The sequence below is a fragment of the Actinia tenebrosa genome, unplaced genomic scaffold, assembly GCF_029948245.1.
Source record: "Actinia tenebrosa isolate PJP-AT-01 unplaced genomic scaffold, QUT_ActTen_1.0 PGA_scaffold8__29_contigs__length_14323225, whole genome shotgun sequence".
NCBI classification, from domain to species: Eukaryota; Metazoa; Cnidaria; class Anthozoa; order Actiniaria; family Actiniidae; genus Actinia; species Actinia tenebrosa.
Window position 1 is genome coordinate 1331623 of NW_028292585.1, and position 25833 is coordinate 1357455.

Genomic DNA, 25833 nt, shown 5'->3' on the forward strand with positions numbered 1-25833 from the left:
ACATGGTCAAAACGTGTAAGAGCATATATAACAAAGACTTTCAAGTCTTTGCAAACTTTCATTGAGTAGTGTCATCTAGTGCTTTCTTAAGAAAATTAAATTCTGCCAAAAAGCTGTAATATACACATAACTTGTTTGTTTTCCATGGCATAGATAGAGGATATTCAACACGAGAAGATAAATTTCGTATCTCCAAGCGCCCATGTAATATTGTTTATTATATGATTATCCAAAAAATCAACTTAACAAGCTTTTTATCATTATAAAAAGTTTTTATTTATAAACTAATAGCTTAAATACACATGTTAACGATATTTTATTTGAAAAATATCAGTTTTTCGAAAAGGAGAAATAGAGGATATTACATGGGCGCGCGGAGATACGAATTTTATCTTTTTTGAGTGTTGAAAAGATCTCTCACGAGTGAGCGCAGCGAACGAGTGAGAGATTTTCAACACGAGAAGATAAAATTCCTATCTCCAAAGCGGCCATGTAATATTCTGTTTATTATATAATTATCAATGAAGTATGTTTTGGCTTTTTCAGGCAATTCTTTCCGTGTATTTTTGAATAGCCATCACAATGGTGTTATCTTCACACGTGAAAATAACATGTTATTTTCACGTGTGAAGATATCAATTTTTCGAAATAAAGAAAAATAGATATTTCATTGGTAATTATATAATAAATATAGGTATTTTATGCATAATTATATGATAAAGACGTTTCTTTTCATGGGCTCTTCAGTACTTCTCTAACAACCCAGTAATGTTTACTAGTGTGTTCCCTTAATGTCGGTGTTTATTTTAGTTCAATTCCATCGATTTTATGTTATGCATATATAGCTCATCTGTTTTCTTTTATGATTTTAATCATTTTTTGAATTCTTTCTTCCTTTCTTTCTTTGCTTCTTTTTCTCAAGAAGGACTGATTACTGTTAAGCGCCAGGGCCGTAACCAGGGGGGAGCACAGGGTGCACGTGCACCCCCTATAAAAGCTTAAGGTCCGCTCATCCATCTCCTTTTTTTTTTTTCTTTTTTGGTTCTGCGTTCTTTTGGTTACCTTCTTATTTCTTTTTGGTTCTGCAAATTATTGTCTGTGCACCTCCCTGCAAGTGCCATAGTTACGCCACTGAGTTGGTTATAAAAAAAAAAACGATCGATGGTCCGATTTTATTCGATGTGCACCCTCCCTGTAAAAGTTCTGGTTACGGCCCTGAGTGCAGTCTTCGCTACCAAGTGCCTTGCTTGAAGGCATGAGCCGACAATTTCTTAATCTCCGCTCTGCCATTTTTACAATTTTTTAATCTCTGCTCGAAGAAGTACATACAAAATGGAGTCTGGTGCAAAGCGTTTCTAAAAATCTAATGTCTAACTTTTCGCAATAACTAAACACCCCAAAACCACAGATTTGTCCAAACTCTTTTGTCCAACTGATTTTCAAAAATGCGTTCTTACTGGGAGTCTGTTTAAGTTGACTTTCGATTTGATTTCGGAGATTGTAAGATTCAATAAATTGGGAGACCTTTCTAGAAACGTCAAATTATTCATGACTGCAAAAGAAACAAAAGTCCTTGTTATTCAAGTAGCAAATTCATGTAATCTAGGTTAATACCCTTATTTATATCAATAATTCATACCATGTTGAATTCAATATTATCTACTTCAGGAAAGTTGACGTTTCCAATAATTCGAATTTTCGAAGGAAGATTAATGACTTTCTAGAAGCCGCAATAAATTTCTATTCAAGAAAACCTCTAGCTAAAATTAATTTTCACAATTGGAGAAGATTAGTATTATTCCTTAAAACCTTTATTGTTATTGAATTTAAACTTTTTTCTGGGGCTTTTTTCCCACTTCTGGAAGTCTCTCGTAGACCAAATATTTTTGTAATTACCTTCGGTATTTTTGTAAATCGATTGAACTTTGGTTTGCTGATTGTTTTGAAAACTATTCAAAATGTTTGTTTTCAGTTTTTCTTGAGAAAAAACTGGAACATTCCGTTTCATTCAAACCGTTTGGAACTTAACGAACAGTTCTTGTCTTTAGCTTCGTTTTAGTTTACGTCTTTTTGTCTTTCTTCGATTTCTGTCATTTGATAGTTTTTCTTCAATAAGACGTGACAAGATACGGAATTTATAATCTGGACTCGAAAGCGTAACCAAAGATTTCATGTTTCTTGCGCTGCAGATTCGCCTCGTCTTCTTTTGCTTGTTAACTCATCTGGAAATAAGAGTCATTTAATTTTTATTCTCCCGACGAATGATTAATTTTCTCGTCACGTTATCATCAAAATAATTGCACTCTTTCTTCTTTGGGTTGTTTCTCTTGGACCTCATAACTCAAGCTCTTAGTTACGGGGACGCCATCGCCGAGATCCACGGACAGACTGAAATGGGAGTCTCCAAAAAATGCCGTCTTGCTTGTTTTGCGTTTGAGAGGGGGAGGTCGCTTTTGTTTCTTGCCCTCTACAACCAAAAGCCCACCTCCGACGCAAAATCGGGCCGTTACTGTCTTAGCAATTATATTTTCGGGGATAGGAACACATCGACAAAATTTACTCCCTGTTGCTCCAGTCGCCGTACTCTTTGATTTTTGCCCGCGAATGCAAATGCTCCCATCTTCTATTTTCCAAGTCACTTCCTCAGGTTTATAGTTTCCAACTTCAAACGTAGCTATTCGTACGATTTCTGTACTTGCATCTGATAAGCTCTCTTCCAAATTTCCCTCTTTGAAAAAGTCGTCAAATAAATTTGAATTTACGATGTCGCAGTACATAGTCTCACTTCCGTTCAAACTGAAAAAAAAAAGGAAAAAATATAGCGATTACAATAAAATAACTGTTAACGATATCATAATATGTAATAAATCTTGCGATTTCATGGTTTTGCTGGCGGGAATCGTTATTATGTCACATGAATCATCTCTTATAGAAACACACCTCTATTTCTTTTACTTTCTTAAAAAGCAACAACATAAAAACGGAAATTTTAACTTCATTTTTCAATCTTTTTTTAAAGAGAAAGAATAAGTAGCCAATATAAGTATTGGTGTTCTTCTGTTGTTTTGTTTTAAGCACTTGGTAAATTTATTCAAAAACGAACTTCTATCTGTCTCCGGTGCTTCATCGAATATTACGAATCTTTTTAATTCAAGTCACCACCCCCCTCCCCCCAAAATACTCGTGAGTTCTAAATTTTAAGCTTTGGGATTATCCCGTTCTTAATCAGGAGCGTTTTTTTTTAAAGAAAGATTATACCAGATTCATAAACATTACTAGGTTCTACATAGTAGTGTAAACAAGATTGTCTAATCAATTTTGGCACGACCTTCTAAAGTGCTTGAGAAGTTTCTGGAAAGAGCTCAACAAACGACACGTGTTTTGAGCGCTGAAAAATTAGAAGAAAAACATTCTCTAAACCGAACTATATTTATAACCTTATCCATGCACAGAGGTATATAAGAATAAAAAGATTCACTGCTCGTGAATTAACGGAATTCATATTTGGACTTGCCTGAAATGAAATATAAAATCCTATCTTACGTTTTCCGTTCCAAACTAATAGTAATAATAATAATACTAAAAAATCTGTTGCCCTAAATTTATTTTTCAGATTCAATTTTAAAATGTTTTTGGGTTTTTAAGAGCTTTGGAAATCCATTTAGTTAGTACTAGAGGCTCCAATTACCTCGAAGTAGGGTTTTAGTCTAGAGTAAAATTCTTTTGTCCGCTGAACTGGACTTTCACTATTTTTGTCGCTTGCCATTTGGTTGGACGATAAATATAAGCGTTTCGTTTTAAAATTTATTCTCTGTCTTATATAAATCACTCATATCGACTGGCCTACTTGGTATGTTCGTCTAAAGTCTTTCTTAAGCAGCGAAAAATAATAAAAAATATATAGATATATTTATACATCTACTATTCTGCTCTTACCCATCTTGAAGAAGGTTGACCAATGTTTGGTGAGACTTTGAGTCAGCCATGTGCAGCTTGAAAATTTTCTGCTGCGGCTAGGAATTGCCCATAGATCTCAAAACATATCACAACCACTTTAGAGAGACAGTCCACAGAATATGTGGTTAGTAGGTGCACTTTCTAAAATTCTTTGAGGGGAATTCGTCTCACCCAGCCAAAACCATGTTATTGTGACGTTCCGGTCGGCGACCGAAGTTGACTAGAACGTTCCGACTATCTTTACAATGAAAAAACACGGAATTAGCATGAGTAAATACAAGCCTAGTCCAGTTGTCCCAGCACTTTCGAGCGTTGTTCGGGAGAGCCCATTGTCAGACAACTCTTGTAGCTTGTTTTCAAGACAATCGAAGATTCCAGATGGAGTTATTTCGAATTTTATGTCGCGAGAACAAATTCGCGCAAAGTTTCGGTGAAAATGAATGCATTTATTTACTGTAAGATGTTTGACAAGGCATATTTTGTTTCTTCCAGAAGTTTCTGCCGCGCGTTGCCCGCGGGGTTCGGATTGGTTGAGACGGTTTTCAATTGTGACCTGTTGTATGGCCGTTTTTATATCAATATTATTGGTCTTAAAAATCTAATTCCATGCGGAAAATAGAAATATCCGAACTGTGACCTGTTTTAACGTATCTTCTTTCTCAATTATTAGTTTTTGGCATTCCAATATTTTCTTTGATATTCAAGTTTGTGGCTTAGATAAGCGATTGCATGAGAGGGAGTTTAGATATTACGCTGCCTCGTCTACAAAGCAAACTAAAAATATTAAAGAAATGGAATTTTTTTTGCCAAATTTTGTATAAAGTTGAGCGCTTTTCTTTTCTCCATAAATATACCAAATTTTTAAAATTTTGTCTGATTCTGCTCAGATACAATTACCATTTCGTAAATCAGTCTAGCGTGTTGTTTTTATTTCGAAAAAGAGGGGAGTTTAGCTTTGTTTTGAATAGTTTGTTTTTTTGCCTCCTAGCTATCGAAAATGACTGGATAACAATTTCTTAAGGTAAATATTTCAATCAGTAGAACATGTGTACGAGTCAGTTAATAGTTGAATAGATTGTCTCGACATATCCTGAGTTATTATTGGACCAAATCATCGTATAATACCTGCTAAGATATTGGAAAGCCACCAGTTAGTTTGTCACTAAGTACCTCTCAGTAACATAAAGGCCACGGATGTTTAGTGGAGCGATTCAGTGATTATACATTATACCACTTGAACAGAGTCTGTTATAATATAAAGATATAAATATAAATAAATAAATATACGTTACGAAGCGGTAATTAACAGCGCTGCGCACACCCTACGAGAGAACAGGGCTAGGGGTGTTGGAGTTCGTCCTTAAGAGTGAAGTGGATGATCATGATTTTTCATTTTATTTTTATGATGAAGCAGATCCACCGCAAGTAACTAGAGTAGATATACTTGGGACGTCATGGAAAATACTCCAAGCAATTTTGTCATTTCTTAAACAGTCAATGTCATTAACGTTGTCCACCGAAAAAAGACATTTACACATTTACACACTATACACATTTAGACAAAAAGAAATATCACGTGTTTCCTCGAACGTTCTGGCATAAAACAAACGCTGAAATACAATTCTCCGTCTTAAATCCTCACTAAATGGTCGGGGCATTCTGGATTTTCGATTCATGAGTTGAATTTCAGGCTCACTTTAGTCTAAATGTGTAAATGTCTTTTTTCAGTGGACAACGTTAATGACATTGACTGTATATATATTTACTTCTCAGTTTAGATCGCTTTCATGTGATTGTTATTTCTCAAAGATGGTTCTATATTCGGCACTTCAAAATAGCTATGTCGTTACCGTCTTGATCGGTGAAGAAGCGGCGTTACGTGATACGGTTGATCAGAAATAGCATTATTCAGTCACGGTGTTGCAGTCGACTTAATCAGGAGTTTAGTTGTCAGGGACTACAAGACTTATAGACCTCGTGCGCTATAAACTTATAGCTCATTCTAGAGCGGTAGCAGACACATCCTCCTTGTGCTCAAAGGATGATGGATCGGACCGTGCGTTTCTTAGGATTGTTGTCGTTCAACGTGTGCCACAATCACAACAGGAAGCCCAATATCAGTAAACAGGAAGCCCAATCGCAAACAGGATAACCCCCACGAAACCCATGCACGTTACGGTGGACGGTTTCCCACCGTGTGCCCGCGATGCACATCAAAAAATATCAGACCGATCCCTGCTATGATTGAGTGTTTACCTAAACAATGGAAAGCTTTCCCAATGGAATACAGAATATTCGATCAACAAACTCGAATTCATAAGAATTTAAGGTAGTTATCTATTTTTTTTCTTAAAGGGACTCTGAGGTGCCAGACACATCATAGCTTAAAATGTACATCAAACCTTGTTGATTTTGAAAATCGAAATGAAAATTCCATGAAATGCGTTTTTTGGGGTGATATCGTCCGTCAAAGTTGCGAAATGACTTAAGCTGGGCTCCCTGTGGAATATCGCGGATTTGATGGCTTGGGATGCCTGGGCTGTGATGACGTCAGATAGTGGAACATGTTGGGTAGCTGGAGCTGAATCAGCCAAATTTCGCTATGGAAGTATGGCTGTTCTTTGTCAATTTGAGCCGGAAATTGCTTGAGGAGAAGAATATAATACACCCGATGAAAGGGTGATCGAGGACAGTGAGCTAGAAGAAGTGGCGAACGAGGAAAGGCTTCAATGAATCGATGTGGTGTACGTGTCAGCAACTTCATCTTCACTTCCATCTTCTTTAAAGCCAGTATCTTCCTCATTCAGGGAAGGTAGATCTTTAATATCTTAGATACCACACATGCTGATCTTTTTGCTAAGATAACCGTGCATTCACGATGTAATTATAAATTGGCGATATCAGAACTAGCACAACGCAGAGGGCTGAAAAAGCATTTCAGCGAAATGAATATGCATTGAACGTATACGTATATGAAATAGAAAATACCGAAAAAAGCTCACTTATTTGGAATATAAGAACGTAATAGAAAATACTTAAAAAAACTCACTTATTTGTAATATTTGTTAAATTTGGAATGAGCCTTCTCTGTCATGAAGAGAAACTATTAAATGCAGTCCTAAGCACATCTCGGTTCAGACACGATAGTCGTGATGCATGTCACGTCTAAAAATTTCGTTGAGTTTAACATCAGAAAATATTGAAATCTTAAGTGAAATAAAATGTTTCATTTACCTCATAATCTTTTACCTAATAAGCTCATTTAACAACATAAACACATATCAGCCAGCAGTTTTCATCACGACACATTGTTGACTTTAATCGATTCCTAGAAGCCTTTCCTCGTTCGCCACTTCTTCTAGCTCACTGTCCTCGATCACACTTTCATCGGGTGTATTATATTCTTCTCCTCAAGCAATTTCCGGCTCAAATTGACAAAGAACAGCCATACTTCCATAGCGAAATTTGGCTGATTCAGCTCCAGCTATTCAACAAGTTCCACTATCTGACGTCATCACACCTCATTCATCCCAAGCCATCAAATCCGCGATATTCCACAGGGAGCCCAGCTTAAGTTATTTCGCAACTTTGACTGACGATATCACCCCAAAAAAGCATTTCATGGAATTTTCATTTCGATTTTCAAAATCAACAAGATTTGATGTACATTTTAAGCTATGATGTGTCTGGCACCTCAGAGTCCCTTTAATGTACCTTTAGAATGCATTGGTTCTAAGACAGTCATTTACAATTCTCAGCAATCGGTGTCTGTTCCATGCTGTATACCCCCTTTTGAAAAGTGGGTAGGGGGGGAGGGGGCCGACGGACCTTTTAGGGTCGACGAAAATGAGACCTCGCGTACCTTTTACGGATCTCCGGCTGACTCCGTACCTTTTAGGGTCAGATTTGTTCGTTTTGAAAAATATCAAACGTCATACAAGAATGTAATGGTTGGAAGCGTCGTCATTTTAAATGTGGTCGTACCTTTTAGGATCTGAAATCAGCATCTCAGTTAATTTATGCGTACCTTTTAGGGTCATTTTCAAAACCGTCCGTCGAGTCCCCCTACCCACGTTTCAAGAGTCCTCCCCTTCCCCCGGGCTGTATATTAAAAACACATTTTAGCTTGCCCAACATAGGAACAGTAACTATAGGGAGTCGGTGCTACAGTAACGACAATGAATGCTGGATCAATATATCCTTGGCCAACTGGTGCGACTAACAGACAAGCCTTTTACTTGCTATCGCATGGAAGCCCTTGCTATCGGGAGACAGAACTACAGGTAAAACCGTAATTCCTAAAACCTGTCGGGGAAAAGACACCCACGACGTTTACCTTTAAGAGAGGGAAATTCCTTCGGGGTGATTTACTCGAGATCGGCTAACCTTATAAGGATTATCTGTGGGCTGGTAACTTCTAAACCAATCGAAAACTATGATACACCTACACCTGGAATACACCTATTTCTAGACTGCGAGAAGTCCCTCTATTTCCCTTGGTCACTGTCCGTTTGTCGGTCCGTGTCGATTGGCCGAGAAAGATTGGTTACGACGGAGACTTTTGACTCGTAAACAATCTTCCTCGGCCAACCGACACGGACAGACAGACGGACAGTGAGGAAGAGAAATAGAGCGACTGCTCGCAGTCTAACCTATTTCAAAAAACGTTGACGCTCCGACATCTGAAACTAAACGGAATTGTTGTGCTTTCATCAACAGTGTTTTCTAAGTAAAATGCGAAAAATCACATTTCTAACTTATTAGTCGTGCTTCATATCATTCCAATCTAAAAGGAAACTACGTTGTTCAGTCTCGGATTTCAGATCTCCCGGACCGATAACGTTTTTCGAATCGGGTGTATACAACTATTTCAGAATTAAAATGTTGGCGAAGGTTCTGTTGCAGGTTGCTTACCAAGCCTCGTAAAATGTATTATATTCATATGTGAAATAATGTCATCACAGAAAAAATATGCCGGTAAAATGTGCAGTAAGGGTTTAGGAAAATTTCGTGTTGTGATCCAGTTTGCCCCCGATTTCATTTACATCACCATTTTTTTCTTTTAGAAATAGCTGTATATTATTGAGAAAATATCGTTTAAGTTCGTGCAAGAGCGGTTTTCACGAGTGAGAAACCATACGGCAAATTCGTAGCCGTACCTTAACTACGCGTTTTGATTGGATGAATTACCGGATGAAAGACAATGGGAAGCCATTTCAATGCTACGGTATTTTGTATCGTGAACGTGCTGTAAGTCAGTACCGTATGTTTCCAAGTCATACGAAACCGCTCTAATAATGAAATAGTAGTTTCTGGAATAATTTTTTATCGAGTTCGTTCGACCTCCAGCGTGATCGCACCAAGACTTATTCAATTCACTACTGGCCTGGTATACACTAGGTGTTTAGAGTTTCCAGATCGTTCTTGGTCATCAACCATCCATAGAATCAGTATTGATTGGTTCGTTTTGTTATCGATGTTCATATATAGCGGTGGAATGTCCGAGAAGTATTTTCCTGAGGCACTCAAATTACTGGTGTTATCTATAAAGTAGGAAACAGCCTACTGCGATGTTAAAGAATTTCATTAGGGTAATAGATTAGGGCGCTTATCTCGACTTAATACTCATTTGCTTAATCGGTTTACATCAAGGAAATAACAATTATCCTCTCTCAACGACAGTCGTCGCGACCGCTTGAAAGCATAATATTGGAGCGCGCAGAAATGACACCGCGTTCGCTTGACTGACTTGTGGTGGGGGAATTGCGGTAACTATCATGAAAGTCAAAGAGGCTTGAGCCCGATTTTCTAGTATCGCATGACTTTGTTCCAGATGACTGCAGTAACTTGTGCTTTTGTCTGACAGATGTCTCGATGGTACTACATCTGATTCACTCTCAAGATGCGAAGTGTTGGCGGATTCTTTCGTATCTTTGCAGCTCGTGTTCTGGTACAGAAGGGGTTATTCCCTTCAGTGCTTCTAGGAAATCTTCTTCGATTACTAGAATGTCGCTATCGATTTCTTCGTCAATACCTGGAATAATAATATACATTGCAAATGAATATCTAGATAGGAATATGGTTTTAGTGGAGAGGGAGTTGCCGAGTTTTATATAGTGGGAGGACGGGGTCGAAACCTGACAATCTACAAAACGATGCAAAGAATATCTCCTTACGCACTCTCTATTTTCCCGAGTGATTTCTGTTTATTCGGCCAAAATCGGGGACCATTTGTCGAGCTCAATGGTCTTATACAATTATCTGACATATATTAAAAATGTCCATTTTATTCAGCCTGGTCAGTAGCTGTCCGGTTTGCCTAGTCCTCGCCCTAGATAAACAATGTTGCAAAGAAGGTAGTCTCACTTTAGAATTGATCTTGGATGCGAGGCGAACAGGAAAATACAAAAGAAATGCCACAAATTCCATCGAGATAAAGTGGGGTTAGCCTGGCATCCAAAATAAACGTGAAAAGGGTCCGCCAGAACATGTTAAATGCGCGCATAGGAATAACCACTAACCCTGATGTTCGTGTAAGCATCTTTTGATGGAACGGAGCATGGCATCACTGCACAATGCATACAGGTCGGCACCGGTGAAGTTTAGAGGACAGTGTTTGCTGATGCTTTCTAAATCACAATCTGAACTCAATTCAAACCTGGTTGTTGAAAAAGTAAAATAAAGTGTTAAAACCCAGACGTTATAGAGTAAGACAGCACTAGAGTGCATACCATTATTATATGCGGTGAAAAAGTTAGCAAAACTGTACAAATTTGTGTAACGTTTTGTAGGTCCAAGGTCTACTGAGGTCTGCTGAACTTACTAATTTGTGCAAATTTAATTGGCAATTTCTCACAAATTTGTTCACGAATATATGGTATGCACTCTACTGAAAGGACCACCAGAGTTCTTTCGACTTACTTGGAAGTCAAAGCTTTGAGAATCTTCATCTGAGATTCATGATCTTCGCTTATGCCGAGGTACAGCAGTTTGTCAAAACGACCAGGCCTTAAGAGGGCGGGGTCAAGGAGATCAGGTCTGTTGGTAGCACCAATGACAAAGACATCACATGACTTGTGAAGTCCATCTAGTTCTGCTAGTAGCTGGGAGACCACTCTAAAGCAGCGCGAGACAACAATGTTAATAGGAGCTTATAAGATTTGCTCCATCACGTGAAGGCAGCCATGACAGAAGGCAAAACAGTGGAGTCTTTTCGCCCTGGGAAACTGAATTCGTTCTCCAGTAAACCAGATTAGAACAGATTTTTAAATTGTTCCTGCCTCCTGTCAAGGCTGCCATCACATGATGGTGCAAAGCCTCTACACGTTGGTACATCAGGAACAAGTTATTACTTAGGGAGTTGGGGGGGGGGGGGGGGGGGGGAGTGGAAATTATTAAATTATTGATTTGAAATCTTTGACCTGCGTCCTTTGCAATTCAGCCTCTGCTAAACAAGGATAAGCAGCAAGGATATGGATTGATTATTATTAAACATCAGGGCTCCTTCAGGTTCAGCAGTACAAAGATCTGGAACAGCCTTGCGCTGGATCTGAGGAGGCCACACGGCTTAACAAGATTCAAGTCTGGCATTAAAAAGCATTTTAGATCTCGCCACAATTAACCCTGTGCGCCATGCAATACTAAATGTTAAGTGTTTTAATCTTAGTACTTTGTAACTTTAATTTTTGTATTCTGTACTATATTTTCTTTCTGTAAGGTTATTTTAGACAGAGCTCCATTCAAACCAGCTTTGCTGAACTGGGCATCTCTGTATAAATATTGTAGTAAGAACATGCGTAATAGGTAAATTACGAGCCTTGTGTGAAACGACTGAAGAAGAGGGCCAATGGGCCTTTCACAACTTCAAGTCGCGTAAAAAATGATCGATTGATAAATAAATAATAATGAAATGGAAGATTAGTAGAGTTTGTTAGGTCTCTCCCTGAATTTGAGGGTTTTTTCCGGATCTCCGGTCTATTCTCTCTCCTCGAAACCTAACACGCTAAATTCCAATTCCATCTGTGAGTTCGGAAGTTAGGAAATTTGAAGGTATTTTTAAAGGAAGGTTCTAGAATCGATGTGGGTCTAAATTATTTTATATTGAACCAAGCTACCGAGTCCCATCTATGTAGACCATCAACATGCACTCGAGCTTAAAATATTACATTAGTCGCCGATCCTTTTTAGCCACATTGAAGGGCGTAATGGATCAATTAATGGACCTACTGGGGCCACATTTATTTTAAGAAATGACAGATATTGAACTGTACTCTAAAAAAACTCCATTTAATAGATATGAATGAAAAAATGAACACTTGTCCATAAAACGACATTAAAAATGGCAGTTTTAATTGTCAAATGCACGCTAACCTAACGAACGCGATAAATAATTGTAATGCGATGTGTGAGTTTGCTGTGGCGGGCCTTTGATCATCCCATAGGTTGTTTCAGGGTATAGAGAAATCTCGAAATTTGAAGGCACGCACCATTGAAAATATAAGATAAAAAAGGGGAAAAGACGAAAAGATATCTGATCTATAGAAAAAAGATAATGATGATTTCAAAATTTTACTCCTCAAGTAACGTTCTTTAAGGGGTTCAAAATTTCACAATCTACGGAAGGACTTGACACATTTCTTTTGAAATTATAATAAAAATAAATAAATATAATAATAAAAAACTCCATTGATTAGCAGTGGAAAAGATTAAACTAACATTAAAAAGGCGAAAATCTTATATCTGAAACTAAAAAAACCACTGAAATTAGGTGGCTTCAAACCACAATTTATTTTTTTCCTCTTAGCCTTGACATTCTACGCATGAGATAAAATCACAGCATAAGAAGCTCTGATAACAACAGGATTATCTCAAAAAAGTTAATGTAAAATTTTGTATGATAACTCACCTGTCCATCACGCCCCCTGAATCTCCACTCCTCCCCCTGTTGGGGGCCAGTGAGTCCAACTCGTCGAAGAATATCACACAAGGACTCGCGCTTTGAGCTCGGGAAAATACATGACGTATATTTTCTTCGCTTTGGCCAACATACATGTTGATAAGCTCGGGCCCCTTGATGCTGGAAAAAAGCAATTATTTATAGAAAAATAGTTTTAGGCCCCGTCCACACTATGCTGGATAAGTTTGAATCCGAATTTTCACACCGAAACCGAAAAAAAAGTTTTCCATCCACACTAATACGGCTAGCCGGCGTTTTCAAATTGTTCCACTCTGGAGACCGTATTCGAAAAAAATCGTTTTCGGTGAAGAATTGCTCCGGATTCGCCCGGACTAATGTGGACGGTAGGCCTAAACGAATAAATAAAAATTCGGATTTAAATTTATCCGGCATAGTGTGGACGGGGCCTTAGTCTGCAATATTAATGTCAGAAAATCATAGATTTTGAGGCGCGCGATGGGTGATGTTTTGAATTATTTAAAATTATGAGCCGTATAAAAGATTGAGATTGATATTAGTATGCTGTATTGGTACGCTTGACACTGTAGTGCGTTCGAGAACGCAGAGGAATCCTCTTGACCGCGTATCTAGTCTACGTGCATAGTTGGGCAGATTGCTGTATTGGTACGCTTGACACTGTAGTGCGTTCGAGAACGCAGAGGAATCCACTTGACTGCGTATCTAGTCTACGTGCATAGCTGGGCGCAGATGAATAACAAATCAGTGTAAGACAAAAGGATGCATTAAATCTTAATTGTTTATTCCAATGCACAGGTTTTTTTCTGGCTTATGCGCCTCATGCCGTGCAACAAAATTCCTGTGTTCTGCTAAGTTATTCCCAATTCATTAGCAGGTCTTACTGTATATTTCCTTATAATATAAATACTAGTGTTCAAACCAAAACTAGGAAATTTGATTACACTCTTTTAAACTTTTTACCGTGTGAGCCCACTTTAAAAAAAAAAAATAAAGCAAGAGGGAAAATAGCAACAACAATGAACAATGAAACAAAAGCAAACAAACAAAAAAGAAACATCACCACTTCCAACAACAACAACAACAACAAAATGAGACAAAAGCAAAGAAAGATTTTTCGTGCATTACAAAATTTACACTTCACTGCTAGCAGAATCTCCCTCGTTTGCGATTCTTGGCGGAGAAAATGGAAAAAAATTTTTTTTTCAAGAATCGCCAACGAAGGAGACTCTCTAGGGAAAATGTACAGATGCGCACTGAAATATCTTTCATGGTCGGTCAGCGCAAACTTTGTCTTACAGCAGCTTTCGTATGACTGTGAAAAGCTCTCGGCACGAACACGGTTGCGACACGGCAAGGCATACGCCAGACCACATTGCGTGAGAATTTACTTTCCATCCAATAAACTGCCCGGTATACGACATAAACACGGCGCGTAACACGGTCACGTCACGGTCACGGCACTGCCAGACCAATTACATGGCGTGCGAAAAAAACTACCAAATCAAAATTCTAGAAAACATCACAGTCAAGGCAACGCACGCTTACGGCACTGAGTTTTTCACAGTCATGCGAAAACTGCTCTATCATTTTAAATAAGTAGATGTGACTACCTCAAGAAGTTCAGAGAACATTCTGTAGCAACAGCCTTGGCTAGTAGTGTTTTTCCTGTTCCTGGAGGTCCATACAGCAAAACACCTGTGAGAATTTGGAACAAACGTACGCGTCACGTGAAAAGATTATTCTTTTCTGTTAGCTTCGATGCCAAGGTCAAATTCGAGAAAGTTCCAACAATGAAGTCTGGTCGGACCTGTATAAAGCAGGCATCCTTTGCGCACCTTTATATTATCACGGATATCAACTACGTGGGAGATTGGTCGGTAATATTAAATGGTACTTGAAATAAATGAACAAACGTTTATTTATGTTAAATTTTAGTGTGAAGGTCAGGTTCAAGAAAGTTCCACCAAGAAAGTCTGGTTTGACTTGTGTGAAGCGGTGTTTGATTACTTTTGATGATTTTATAACAGTTCAACATTAATGGCAAAAGCGTTGAACCTTGACTCTCAAATGGCTTCCAAATTCTAGCAATCTGATTGGCTCATAGTGCAAGCCAATTGAGAGTCATTTTAAATGATCGTTTGCAGTCACATCCAACGTGCTCAAATGCATAAAGGGTTTCCTCACCTGATCGTCGCAGCCCTGAAGCAAAGAGTTCCGGATGCTGCAAGGGTAATTGGATGGTGTCTAAGAGGTCGGCCTTGGCATCTGCAAGTCCACCAATGTCCTGCCATGACACGCTTGGGATCTTAGGCGCACCAATAGCATCAGAATGTTCACCTTGAATCTCTTCAAGCGCATCTTGCAGATCTTTGAGGATTATTTTTGGGCCACATCTTAGAACATCCTTACAAAGATTATCCATCTCACAGCCTCTATCTTCTATTGTGTTCCGCCAATCATTCTTGTTGTAGCTTTCCAGTCGTGAAAATTCAACAAAAGTACTGTCGTCTCTTAGGCAACCGTAATGGCGGGAAATTCGTTTCGAAGCGACACCAGTGGCTTTTGCGAACAGTGCCACAAAATCAGCTAAGACCAAACCTGCTGTTCTTTTGGACAACACCCCAAAAGATACGTCACCAGCGACACAACTCATTGACGCTAGAGCTTCAAGGATCCGTTTTCTCTCGTTCTCTGAAGGAGTCTTTACTTTAACTTCATGAAGAAAGCATGAATGAACTTGAGCAGACATCTTGGATGATGAGGACGTTGCTATGACGACTACTGGCCAGTTGGAGAGCTTCTGGAGATCTTTGATAGACTGCTGTAGTGTACAAGCAATACGTGGCTCATCTTCGAGTCCATCTCTGTCTTTGGCCAATACGTTGATGTGACGAAACAGCAATATGCATGGACGGCAAGCAATCGCTGAAAAAAGGACCAGAAATATAACTTGTGTGCTATCTAAATATACTCTTTCAGGTTAGCTAAGAATTTCGTTTGGCCAAATTGCAGACAACGATGTCCGTTAACGTATTTTGTTTTCTATTTCGGACCTCATGTCATTCCCTTGAGTATTATTTATTAGTCTTGCTGAAATCGTTTGAAGCAGTCTCATAAAGATTCGAATACAACCCACACCCCAGAATATATTCTTAGCTGCTTGAACATTGAAAAAACTGTAAACAATGTTGAGTGTTTTTATTGTAAATACTGAACGTAGTGGTTGTGTGTGGAGTGAACTTCAAGGGAAAAACCTAACTGTGAGTGATGGTTATAAAATTTTAAAAAGATAACATTAATCCCCCCCCTTTAGAAAAAGGCAGACAAAACTTTAACTCCTGTGCCTTTGTCCAGCATACCTTTTTGGAAAATATTAGAAATCCTTGCCTCTGTCGCTGCAACAGAATCACCTATGAGGTCGTAACAATTGATGTTCATTGTGAGCAGGCCTAGTTGTCTTCCTATTGCCATGACCATTGTTCTCTTCCCTGCTCCTAGAGGTCCTGTGACAAGAACAGCTGGCATCATCTGCACACTAAACGAAAGACAAGCAAGCAACATGAGGTGGTATGAAGTGTAAGAACTCTGTGAGCCTTCAAAAACCTTCTAATTTTATCGATACTCTGTAACAAGCAAGCAAGGAAACTTACTTCTGTCTTAAGTAGGGTTTGATAATACTTTTCAATCCTTCTGTAGCCACCTCCAGTCCAGGTGGTGTTGGTAGATCCCAATAGCTTGTTTTCACTTTAAGATCCTCTTTGGGATGCAGTACAACATGTACAAAGCTTTGTACAGAAGATGCCTGTTGTATCAAACAAATGAGTCAATATCTACTCACCTAGAGGATAGAGGAGGGGGGATCAGAGTAGGAGTGGTAGCAGCAGAAGTAAGATGAAAAATATTTTAATAGATTGTCTCTATGCTGTACTTAACCTTTGCTAACATATCATTAAGAGCATGTTAAGGTACTGACACACTGTGCAGTGTTGCATGCAATGTTGCACACAACAGGACTGTTGCAGTGTGTCTACCCCAAACTTGTTGCACACAACGTTGCATGAAACAAATCTGAAGTTGAATCGCGCTCTACTCTTGCAACATTGCGTGCAACAAATTTCATCATGTGAACATGGCTGCAACATTACCTGAAACATTTTGAAATTTCCAGCCAATCAGTTTGCACCAAATTTATAACTGCTGACCAAATATCTTAAACATAGCAGGCTGACACAAGAAATGTTGCGTGATTTTGTTTCAATGTGTGTCACCCCAATTCAAATTTGCTGCTTGCAATGTTGCGTGCAATGTTGCAACATGTGTTAGCACCTTTGCACCAATGCATAGGACATACCTGATACACAGTGGTGTGGTCGACATCAACCAAGCAAGGAACTTTTTCACTCTCAGTACATGCAAGCTTCATGACTTTAAAATACACCATACAATTCTCAATTCTCTGACCATCAAGCTCAGATGACAAGGAATACATTGAATCCTTATAACCATCAAACTTAATGCAAAAAATATCTCCTACAGTCAAAACTCTTGGCTTTGAAAAATGTCTTTCCAGGATTTTGTCAAATGCATATCCAGGCCTTGTAAAAACTGTCTGAACAAGAAAAAGTTGTGCTTCTTTAGCATATGGTGGAACACTATCCTGAACAGGCTCATTAGCTTCATCATCGGATACCTTGATGTCTTTCTTTTCAAAAGAATATGGAATAAGCCTCAAAAATAACTCTTTGGGGTCTTGTAAAGGGTTTGAGGAGTTGTTAATAAGATTGAAGTACAACAACGGAGAGACATGGATAATTTGATTGACAGAGTTAGAACTTTGGAACACAGAAATCTGTGGAGATTTTGCATATGCATGTAAAATACTTCCTTGATAGTCTAATGCATATAACTGAGCATAATGATAGACAACTTTCATTTCATTTGGGTTGGTATCTGCAATTTGTTTGTTGGTTGTATGACTAATGCCGTGGGTTAATTGGTTGTCATTTTGACCAGAAACATTAGCTATTTTACCCAGACTTTCATGGATCCATATCTTCACCCAGCTTCCATTCTGTATGCCAATATCCATGAGTGTTGCCAGGGAGACATAAAGACAATGACTGCTATTCATATCATGCTTGCTACCATGGTAACCAGAATCCAAAAATGATTGATGCAAACCCTGCCAACCACTAACTTGAATTTTGAGCTTTGCTGTTTTGCATCTTTTCTGTGGTCTATCACACCATATACCATGTAGAGGTGTGGTAAAATCAGCGACAAGAAGAGAAAGCATGTTGATATTTGTGCTTGAGGCAAATTCATCAAGATCTGTAGTTATTTTAGATGTTTCTGTTTCTGTGCATTTTTCGATTGCCTTGAGCAAGATTAAGTTTGTTTGAGTGTCTATGACACCTTGAGATACCGGCTCACACTTCAAAACATCAAAATTCATCAGACAAATACTGCTGCCATCCTGAGCAATGTTATCTTTAAGTTCGAGTTTCCTTTGTATCGATAAAATATCATTTTCTCTGACTACTCTTCTATTATTTCTAAAATACTCTGACAATTGTGAAACAAGGTTATCTTCAAACTTGTATCCAGGCTTAGTTTTGAGGACGACTTTTGAAAGCACTACAGGAGAAGCTTGTTGTAGCCAAACGTCTTGTCCAGACTTGATTCCGTGTTTTCTTAGAATGTTTGCCCTTAACAGCAGAAACACTGGTCGATCTGGGTTATCATCACCCTCTAAATTATCGTCATTGCTTGGAGTTATACTCAAACGACTGAGTTCGTTCTCTGTAACTGGTTTGTATCGCACGTCCAAAAGTAGACAACGTTCGGGATTACAATTCGTGGCGTTACTTAGATACAAGGTCAACCGATCGTTGCCACAAAATACTTTTCCCTTTGAAGAAACGATACCATCAACTTTAAAGCTGTCTTGACCATAAAGAGAAGAGAATTGAGATGAAGAAATACTGAAGACTTTGGCAAGAACCTTCCTGTCGTCCGCCATCTTGATTTGTGGGAAGCCTGGTAACAGGCACAGGGAGCCCACGCTCACTTTTTGTGTGTGTCAGGATAATATAGTACAAAAATGATTAAAAATACATAAAAATACATAAAAATTATAGAAACTTCTCAAAGTCTTAGAAAAAATAGCGATTTTTTTATCAACCATATTATACAATTATGTTTTTATAACAGGACATTTTAAGAAGCAAGCTTGGGCTCCCTATGTAGACCTGGTCACTTGGTCATTGCATAATGAGGGAGATTTAAAAGGCACATGGCACAACTTAAAAATATTGTTTTTCTACTTTAACCATTAAGTTGGAATGGAAAATAAGATCCAGGACTTAGAGGAACCATTGCTAAAGCACAATCCAAACAGATTCGTATTGTTTCCAATCCAGTACCCAGATTTTTGGCGTTTTTATAAAAAAGCTCTAGCTTCAATCTGGACTGTTGAAGAAGTTGACCTCAGTAAAGATTGGAATGATTGGGAAAAACTAACAAATGCTGAAAAGGATTTTTTGTCCAAGGTTTTGGCATTTTTCGCAGTCAGCGATGGGATAGTCGGAGAGAACCTTGTGGAGCGGTTTTGCCAAGAAGTACAAATCCAAGAAGCGAGGTGTTTCTATGGTTTTCAAGTGACAATGGAAAACATTCATGCAGAGATGTACAGCCTTCTGATAGACACTTATATTCGCGATAAAGAGGAAAAACATAAGCTTTTTAATGCTATAGATACATTTCCTTGTGTTAGTAAAAAGGCTGAATGGGCTGTGAAGTGGATCAAGTCCAATACAGCTTCATTTGGAGAGAGACTTGTAGCCTTCGCTGCTGTCGAGGGGATTTTCTTCTCCGGGGCGTTTGCTGCTATTTTTTGGTTCAAAAAGCGTGGTTTACTACCAGGCTTAACTTACTCTAACGAACTAATAAGCCGTGATGAAGGTCTTCATTGTGACTTTGCTTGTTTAGTGTTTTCATATCTGAACAACAAGCCTCAACCAACGACAATTGTGGAAATTATTCGTGAAGCTGTTGATGTCGAGAAGGCATTTTGGGTAGATGCTCTGCCTTGCCACCTCTTGGGAATGAACTGTAATCTCATGGTACAGTATATTGAGTTTGTAGCTGACAGACTTCTGGTAGCTTTGGGACTGAATAAGTTTTACAATGCCAGTAACCCATTCCCGTTTATGGAAAATATCTCACTGGAAGGAAAAGCAAACTTCTTTGAGAAAAGAGTTGCAGAATATCAGAAAAATGGAGTAATGAACAAAAATAACAAGCATTTTCACTTTTCTTTGAATGAAGATTTCTGAACTTCCAAGTCTTGAAGAAACTATTTTTTGTTTCACTTAGAAGTCAGATTTTTTAAGCAATAAGGCTTTGTATACTGTTATATCAAGCTAAAGTGTGATATAGATCATGAAAAAATATTTACATTTTTGGACTGAATTTATATTTTGAATTTCTGTCTGAGGAATCTATTTATATTTTTTTATTATTACAAAGTATGAAATATAAATTTTCAGGAGTAACATTTTTCTGGCTATACCACAGTACTGCCTTTGATTCTAAAAAAAAGAATTTAATACAAATATTTAGTAAAAAAAAATAAAGTAAAATAAAACGTTTTTTGGATTCCTGTGTTAGACTGCCCAATCCCTCACGGTCATGTTAGTGTTCAAAATGGCGGGAGGTTTAGATTCTCAGCACAAGTTATTACAAATCAAAGAAAAGTTGAGGTTTGCTACTACCTCGTTACAAAACTGCTTGAATTTTTCTCACGACTGCAAGTATTTGAGTTTGCTGTGTGACTTTGGAGAAGCGATAATTATAAAAATAGAGGGTGAGTTAGAAAAAATGTCTTTTGAAAATCTCTTTAAATCTTCACACTCGCGTCTCCCAGACTCCCAAAGAAGTTGTTTGTGTTGTTTGGTTCCTCTTGCTTACACTTCTCAAAGACATAGAAGCATTCCATAGAATTTTAAGGTCAATTCCTGAAAGTCCAACGTTTTGTGGAGGACACGTTTCTAACTTAGCCCATGCCATCCCCACATTTCTCATTTTCTTGTATAGTCTGTATAGCCAATTAAAATTAAGTCACCTTTCGTTTATGTGGCTATATGTAATGGCTATTTGAGACTTCTGCAACAGAAAAAAAATTTCAGTGACTTCATAGAAAAAGAAAGTCTTTTTTCATTCTTGCATTGTTCTTTCTCTCTTGGCTAGAGTCAAATATTTCAACTTCGCTTCAAGGTATTATTTACAAGAAGCTTGAGCATGGTAATGGAGAAACCTTAGAAGGACAGTCATGGTCACCAGATGATGGCATCTATGCTGTACTTGGAAATAAAGCTTATCTGTATCAGGTGAATATTACAGAAGTGGTTCAATATAACATGATTAATGGCTGGCACTTTCCTTGACATGCACAGTCCACCACCCCACCCCACCTTAACCTTTCCCATGCCATTACTAAGGTGAGATATGATAGTCACACCCAGAAAAACGTCACATACTCCACATATCACTTTTTTAGGTTCATAATGACTTCAGCCTATTTCATGCCATTCCGTTGTACTATATACCAAAAGATATTGCCATATCAACTACTTTAACAGGAGAGCCGAAAACCCAACTTAAGGTAATGTGAGAAGAGAATTAGTCTCCTAGCTGTTCTTAGTGTCATCACACAACACTCACTCCCCTAAGCTACTTAGGGAAGTTGGCGTTGCGTGACAACACTAATAGCAGCTGCAGGAGACTAGGAGAGAATTATCTCAGTTGAAATGTTGAAGAGTAAGAGATCCAGAAAACCTTCCCAAATTGTGATGGGTAGCCTGGGCAGTCTTTATAAGGGAAGGGGAGCAGCTAACTATAGGGAACTTCTGTATGCACTGAACACATGTTACTGATGGGAGCTGAACTTTGAAGTATTCATGAAGTAGATCCATTTTAATGGATGCCTGATTATTACAGACTCTCTGTTTTATGGACACATTTTGTTTACACTCATTACTAGTTTAAGCCATACACTGTTGCTATGAGCTTGACCATGTTCTTGTTGTTTATATTGTATACCCTTAGAAATAAAATACATAAAATATTTAATTGTCTTTTTAGTACAAAACAGTTATTGCTGGGCCAAATGGAGTTGAAATGTATGACTTGGAAGTAAACAATTCTAGCATCATTGTGGTTAGTCGACTCTGTTTCCTTACAATTATTTTTAAGTATTACTTGTGTATTACTACCAAAATAACTTAAAGAGCAATTTTTAAGTGGTTTTTCCTATTTTGTTGGGCTACCTGTGGATTATGCAGGAATTAGGGCACCAAAACATGTGTGCTTGCCTCTCAAGCACTAAGGTACTCTTACTATGCTGCTGCTTTATTGTTATCTGATTGGTGGTATTGAGTTCTTATGTAGTTTTACTTTGATTTCATTGTACAGAAACAAGGTCTTCATCTCCATGCAGACCTTGCTATTGTTTTAGTGGATTTTTCACCTGACCTACAGTACCTTGCAGTAGTGAGTATAGCATTGTTTATAATGTCAATAACACATTTGGTAGCTTATTAACTGCAAGACTTTTTATCCAGGCTGCACTGGATTGCCACTTTGGAATATGGAATGTTCAAAGTCTTGAAGGAGAGAAGAAAGGTAAATAGACTTCTTTGGGGGGTTGATAAATGGAAAAAGCAATGAATACGATTGATGATCAGAGTGAATGGGAGGGAGGGAGGGAGGGAGGGAGGGAGAGATGAATGGATGGATGGATGGATGGATGGATGGATGGATGGATGGATGGATGGATGGATGGATGGATGGATGGATGGATGGATGGATGGATGGATGGATATCTTGATTGCGAAGGAAAGACAATTCATTAGTATTGTGAGCTGTAGTTGTATGAATGAACAAATCACATCTGAAACACTAAATGGATTAACTTTATGCCATTCGTTTTTACTCTTTCTTTCTCCAGACTTCTGGTATAAACATTTGAGTACTGTCAGAATAACAAACATGGCATTTTCTCATGACAGTCAAAGTATTGCTGTTGCATGCTGGGATGGTGTCTGTTACATTTATACCAAAGTAAGTCTGCAATATAATTAGAATAATTATTTGGCATTTAAGGGTGGAAAAGCAGTAGTCCATTTGCCTCTCGCACTGGGGTCTCTGGTTTGATTCCCAGACATGGCATCACATATGAGTAGAGTTTGTTAGGTCTTTCCCTTGATTTGGGGGTTTTCCAGAGGCTCTTTGCTTTTTCTCTCTCTGTCAATAAACTGTGCCCTGACTTTAATCAGCCCAGAGGTTGTTCCAGGGTTTGATCTGTGAATTGGCCATGCCCTGACTTAGATCAGTCCAGAGGTTGTTTCAGGGTTTGATCTGTGAGTTAGCCATGCCCTGACTTTGATCAGTCCAGAGGTTGTTTCAGGGTTTGATCTGTTAGTTAGCTGGGTTTGCCCTGACTTTGATCAGCCCAGAGGTTGTTTCAGGGTATCAACAGAAAATATTTTTAAAAAGCAACTATATCCTGTACTATTCAGACCAATCCTCCAAGGAGGAGAATATGGATATTTTTCTACATGTTGAATAATGAACTGCATTGATTGCAGTCTCAGCCAAGCACACAAGAAAGCAAGACCTCGTGCCAGTGGATTCAGTGTAATCACATTTTACAGTCTTCAGGTGAAAGAGTTTGTGGCTTGTTGACAGGGTCTTTGGTTTGTTGGGCACCAGACTCCATGTCAGTGAGGTAAGACATGCAAACTTATCAATAAAAGTATTATCTTGTCTGCCCTCCATCATTACTGCAGAATCAGCTGTGTCTAAGATAGTCTGTTACTAAAAACACCCATACTGTCCTTTACTATCAACAAAACGACTCTTTACACACCCTTCCCTACCCCCCTCCACCCCAAATGGCCTACATTTCCCCCCTAATATTCTTAAAAAACAGCTGGTATCTTACTCCTTTTTACCACCAACAAAAAATGGACTTCCCCTTTCCTCCCTCATAAATTTGTTTAAAAAATGTTGAAATTTCATTTTTACAATGGGCTGATCAATTCAATCTGATTCTGTTTCGTTTATGGAATGAGGTCAAGGCCACAGGTTTGTGGAGAAAATCCCTTAAATCAAGGGAGAAATTCTTCTCACTCACGTGGTGCTAATGTATTGTGCTAATGTATGGTGCTAAATATGCTTTTTTCTCATTTATGCTACATAGGTTTTCATTTGCAAATGAAGAGGGCTCATGGTTGAATACCCTTGATGTGAAAGATGGAAAAAGTTGGACTGAAAAAATTGCTGAAAAGGGTGTTGAAGTGAAGGGAATAAACACCTTAAGGTATATTCACAGCAGACTTGCAATTCAGTCAATTTGAAGAAATTCTTCATATGCATTTTCTTTATTTTGTTTTTTTTTTCTATTGCAAAAGACTTCACTAGTTTGAAAGTGTCTGCTGAAAATATAGCAACACTTGTACACTTTCACTAGAAATTGTGGTGGTTGTGTACAAAGTTGTGAAAAATAAGTGACATGGTTTACATTTAATTACAGTAACTTCTGTTGAACTTGAATTTCAAATTCGACTTCTTTTTCAGTTGTCAGGCAGGAGACTTCTCTGTATGTTATCTAAGTTCACAGCAACTTCTATTAAGTAGATGGGCCTTTAAGGACAAAAAAGGTAAATGACAAACAGAATAATACTGTGACTCTCTTAAGCAGAGCCCTTAGTAGGCAGACAACCTTCATTAAACTGACAGCTAGTTACACTGACTTGAAATTTAGAACTTCCTGAAGGTTTTTATGCAATATAATAATTATTTTTCGGTTTAGTACTCTTTCAAAAACTTCAGAAATCCCTGATCGCTATTGCCCCTTGCAGCACATCGGAATGCAGCTCACTGATTTGGAGGACATAACAATAGGATTCCAATTCTCAGGAGTTTGCAATTCTTTTGTTTTGTCCTCCAAATTGAGCTGCTTTGAACGTCACATGCCCGGGGGGGGGGGGGGGGGGGGTTTAACATGCAAGGGGTATATCGCCACCGTTCTATCCTTTTTCCTATTCTTATTCATATAAATACCTGTCTTATACACCTAGTGTTGAATAAGACCTTTTATGCAATTTTTAACCAGTAATATCAAGTAAAAATCACGACAATCCAAGAGAGGTTCTTTTATACGAAGACCTGATGTGTTCCGTGTGGCTTGTCCCTGAAGATCCCAAACACTTCACTGGGATGACACTGAGATGGTGTTGCTATAGTGACGAAGACCTGGAACAAGTTAAAAACCTTTGTGAAATGTTATCTGTGAATTGTAGTAACGATGAACAAAAATTTAGGAGTGGGGTATCGCTTGATGCTCGACCTGCTGAGAAATGTTTGTGGGATGCAATTAAAACAAGAGGAAAAAAGGATAATGCAAAAGGAGAAGATTCCTTATCATCATCTACATTACCACCACCAGCATCAACATCATCATCATCTTCACCGCCATCATCATCATCTTTTACACCTCTACTACCACAGTCATCATTATTACCATCATCATCATCATCTTCTTCTACACCTCCACTACCACAATCATCATTATTCCCGCCATCATCATCATTATCATCATCCAATTGTACTGTCAATGTACCATTTTACGAACCTTCAACACTACTATCCAGCCTCTCGGTCTCCAATCCAGGACATTTTGTATTGGCGTCGAGAATGGTGGTGGTGCTAGTAGTGTTACCATCGATAGCGTATGTTTATTATCAGAAGAACAAAGAATGGAAGAGCGTAGTGTTTAGGGACGCTGTTACCAGGTGCTGTCTAGTGCAAGGTAAGTTTTTCACTCTTTTTAGGGAATCAGCAAGCTTTTTCCAAATTTTCTGGGATAAACATGAAAC

General features: G+C 38.3%; 4 protein-coding genes across 4 annotated transcripts in view; 2 read left to right on the forward strand and 2 right to left on the reverse strand.

The window, feature by feature from the left end:
- Nucleotides 1–1287: 1287 nt before the first annotated feature.
- On the reverse strand, nucleotides 1288–4403 carry LOC116302988 (uncharacterized). Its single transcript, XM_031712427.2, has 2 exons — nucleotides 3937–4403; nucleotides 1288–2796 (listed from the first exon to the last, which is right to left on the reverse strand). The coding sequence occupies exons 1-2, from the start codon at nucleotides 3984–3986 to the stop codon at nucleotides 2289–2291; spliced, it is 558 nt and encodes a 185-aa protein (XP_031568287.1). The 5' UTR covers nucleotides 3987–4403; the 3' UTR covers nucleotides 1288–2288.
- Nucleotides 4404–7620: 3217 nt separating this feature from the next.
- Nucleotides 7621–18914, reverse strand: LOC116302986 (peroxisomal ATPase PEX6). Its single transcript, XM_031712426.2, has 9 exons — nucleotides 17244–18914; nucleotides 16543–16694; nucleotides 16252–16427; nucleotides 15077–15817; nucleotides 14503–14587; nucleotides 12863–13033; nucleotides 10879–11073; nucleotides 10479–10615; nucleotides 7621–9991 (listed from the first exon to the last, which is right to left on the reverse strand). The coding sequence occupies exons 1-9, from the start codon at nucleotides 18912–18914 to the stop codon at nucleotides 9855–9857; spliced, it is 3465 nt and encodes a 1154-aa protein (XP_031568286.2). The 3' UTR covers nucleotides 7621–9854.
- A 262-nt stretch (nucleotides 18915–19176) lies between these two features.
- On the forward strand, nucleotides 19177–20311 carry LOC116302987 (ribonucleoside-diphosphate reductase subunit M2-like). Its single transcript, XM_089024074.1, has one exon. The coding sequence runs from the start codon at nucleotides 19237–19239 to the stop codon at nucleotides 20227–20229; it is 993 nt and encodes a 330-aa protein (XP_088880200.1). The 5' UTR covers nucleotides 19177–19236; the 3' UTR covers nucleotides 20230–20311.
- Nucleotides 20312–20599: 288 nt separating this feature from the next.
- LOC116302976 (uncharacterized) overlaps nucleotides 20600–25833 on the forward strand; it is a 34841-nt gene continuing 29607 nt past the window's right edge. The window contains exons 1-11 of the mRNA XM_089023967.1: nucleotides 20600–20759; nucleotides 21143–21282; nucleotides 21453–21557; nucleotides 22037–22111; nucleotides 22367–22444; nucleotides 22516–22576; nucleotides 22902–23014; nucleotides 23542–23681; nucleotides 24156–24275; nucleotides 24533–24615; nucleotides 25071–25766. Coding sequence (XP_088880093.1) covers nucleotides 20600–20759; nucleotides 21143–21282; nucleotides 21453–21557; nucleotides 22037–22111; nucleotides 22367–22444; nucleotides 22516–22576; nucleotides 22902–23014; nucleotides 23542–23681; nucleotides 24156–24275; nucleotides 24533–24615; nucleotides 25071–25766 — 1771 coding nt within the window. The remainder of the gene's footprint in view (nucleotides 20760–21142; nucleotides 21283–21452; nucleotides 21558–22036; nucleotides 22112–22366; nucleotides 22445–22515; nucleotides 22577–22901; nucleotides 23015–23541; nucleotides 23682–24155; nucleotides 24276–24532; nucleotides 24616–25070; nucleotides 25767–25833) is intronic.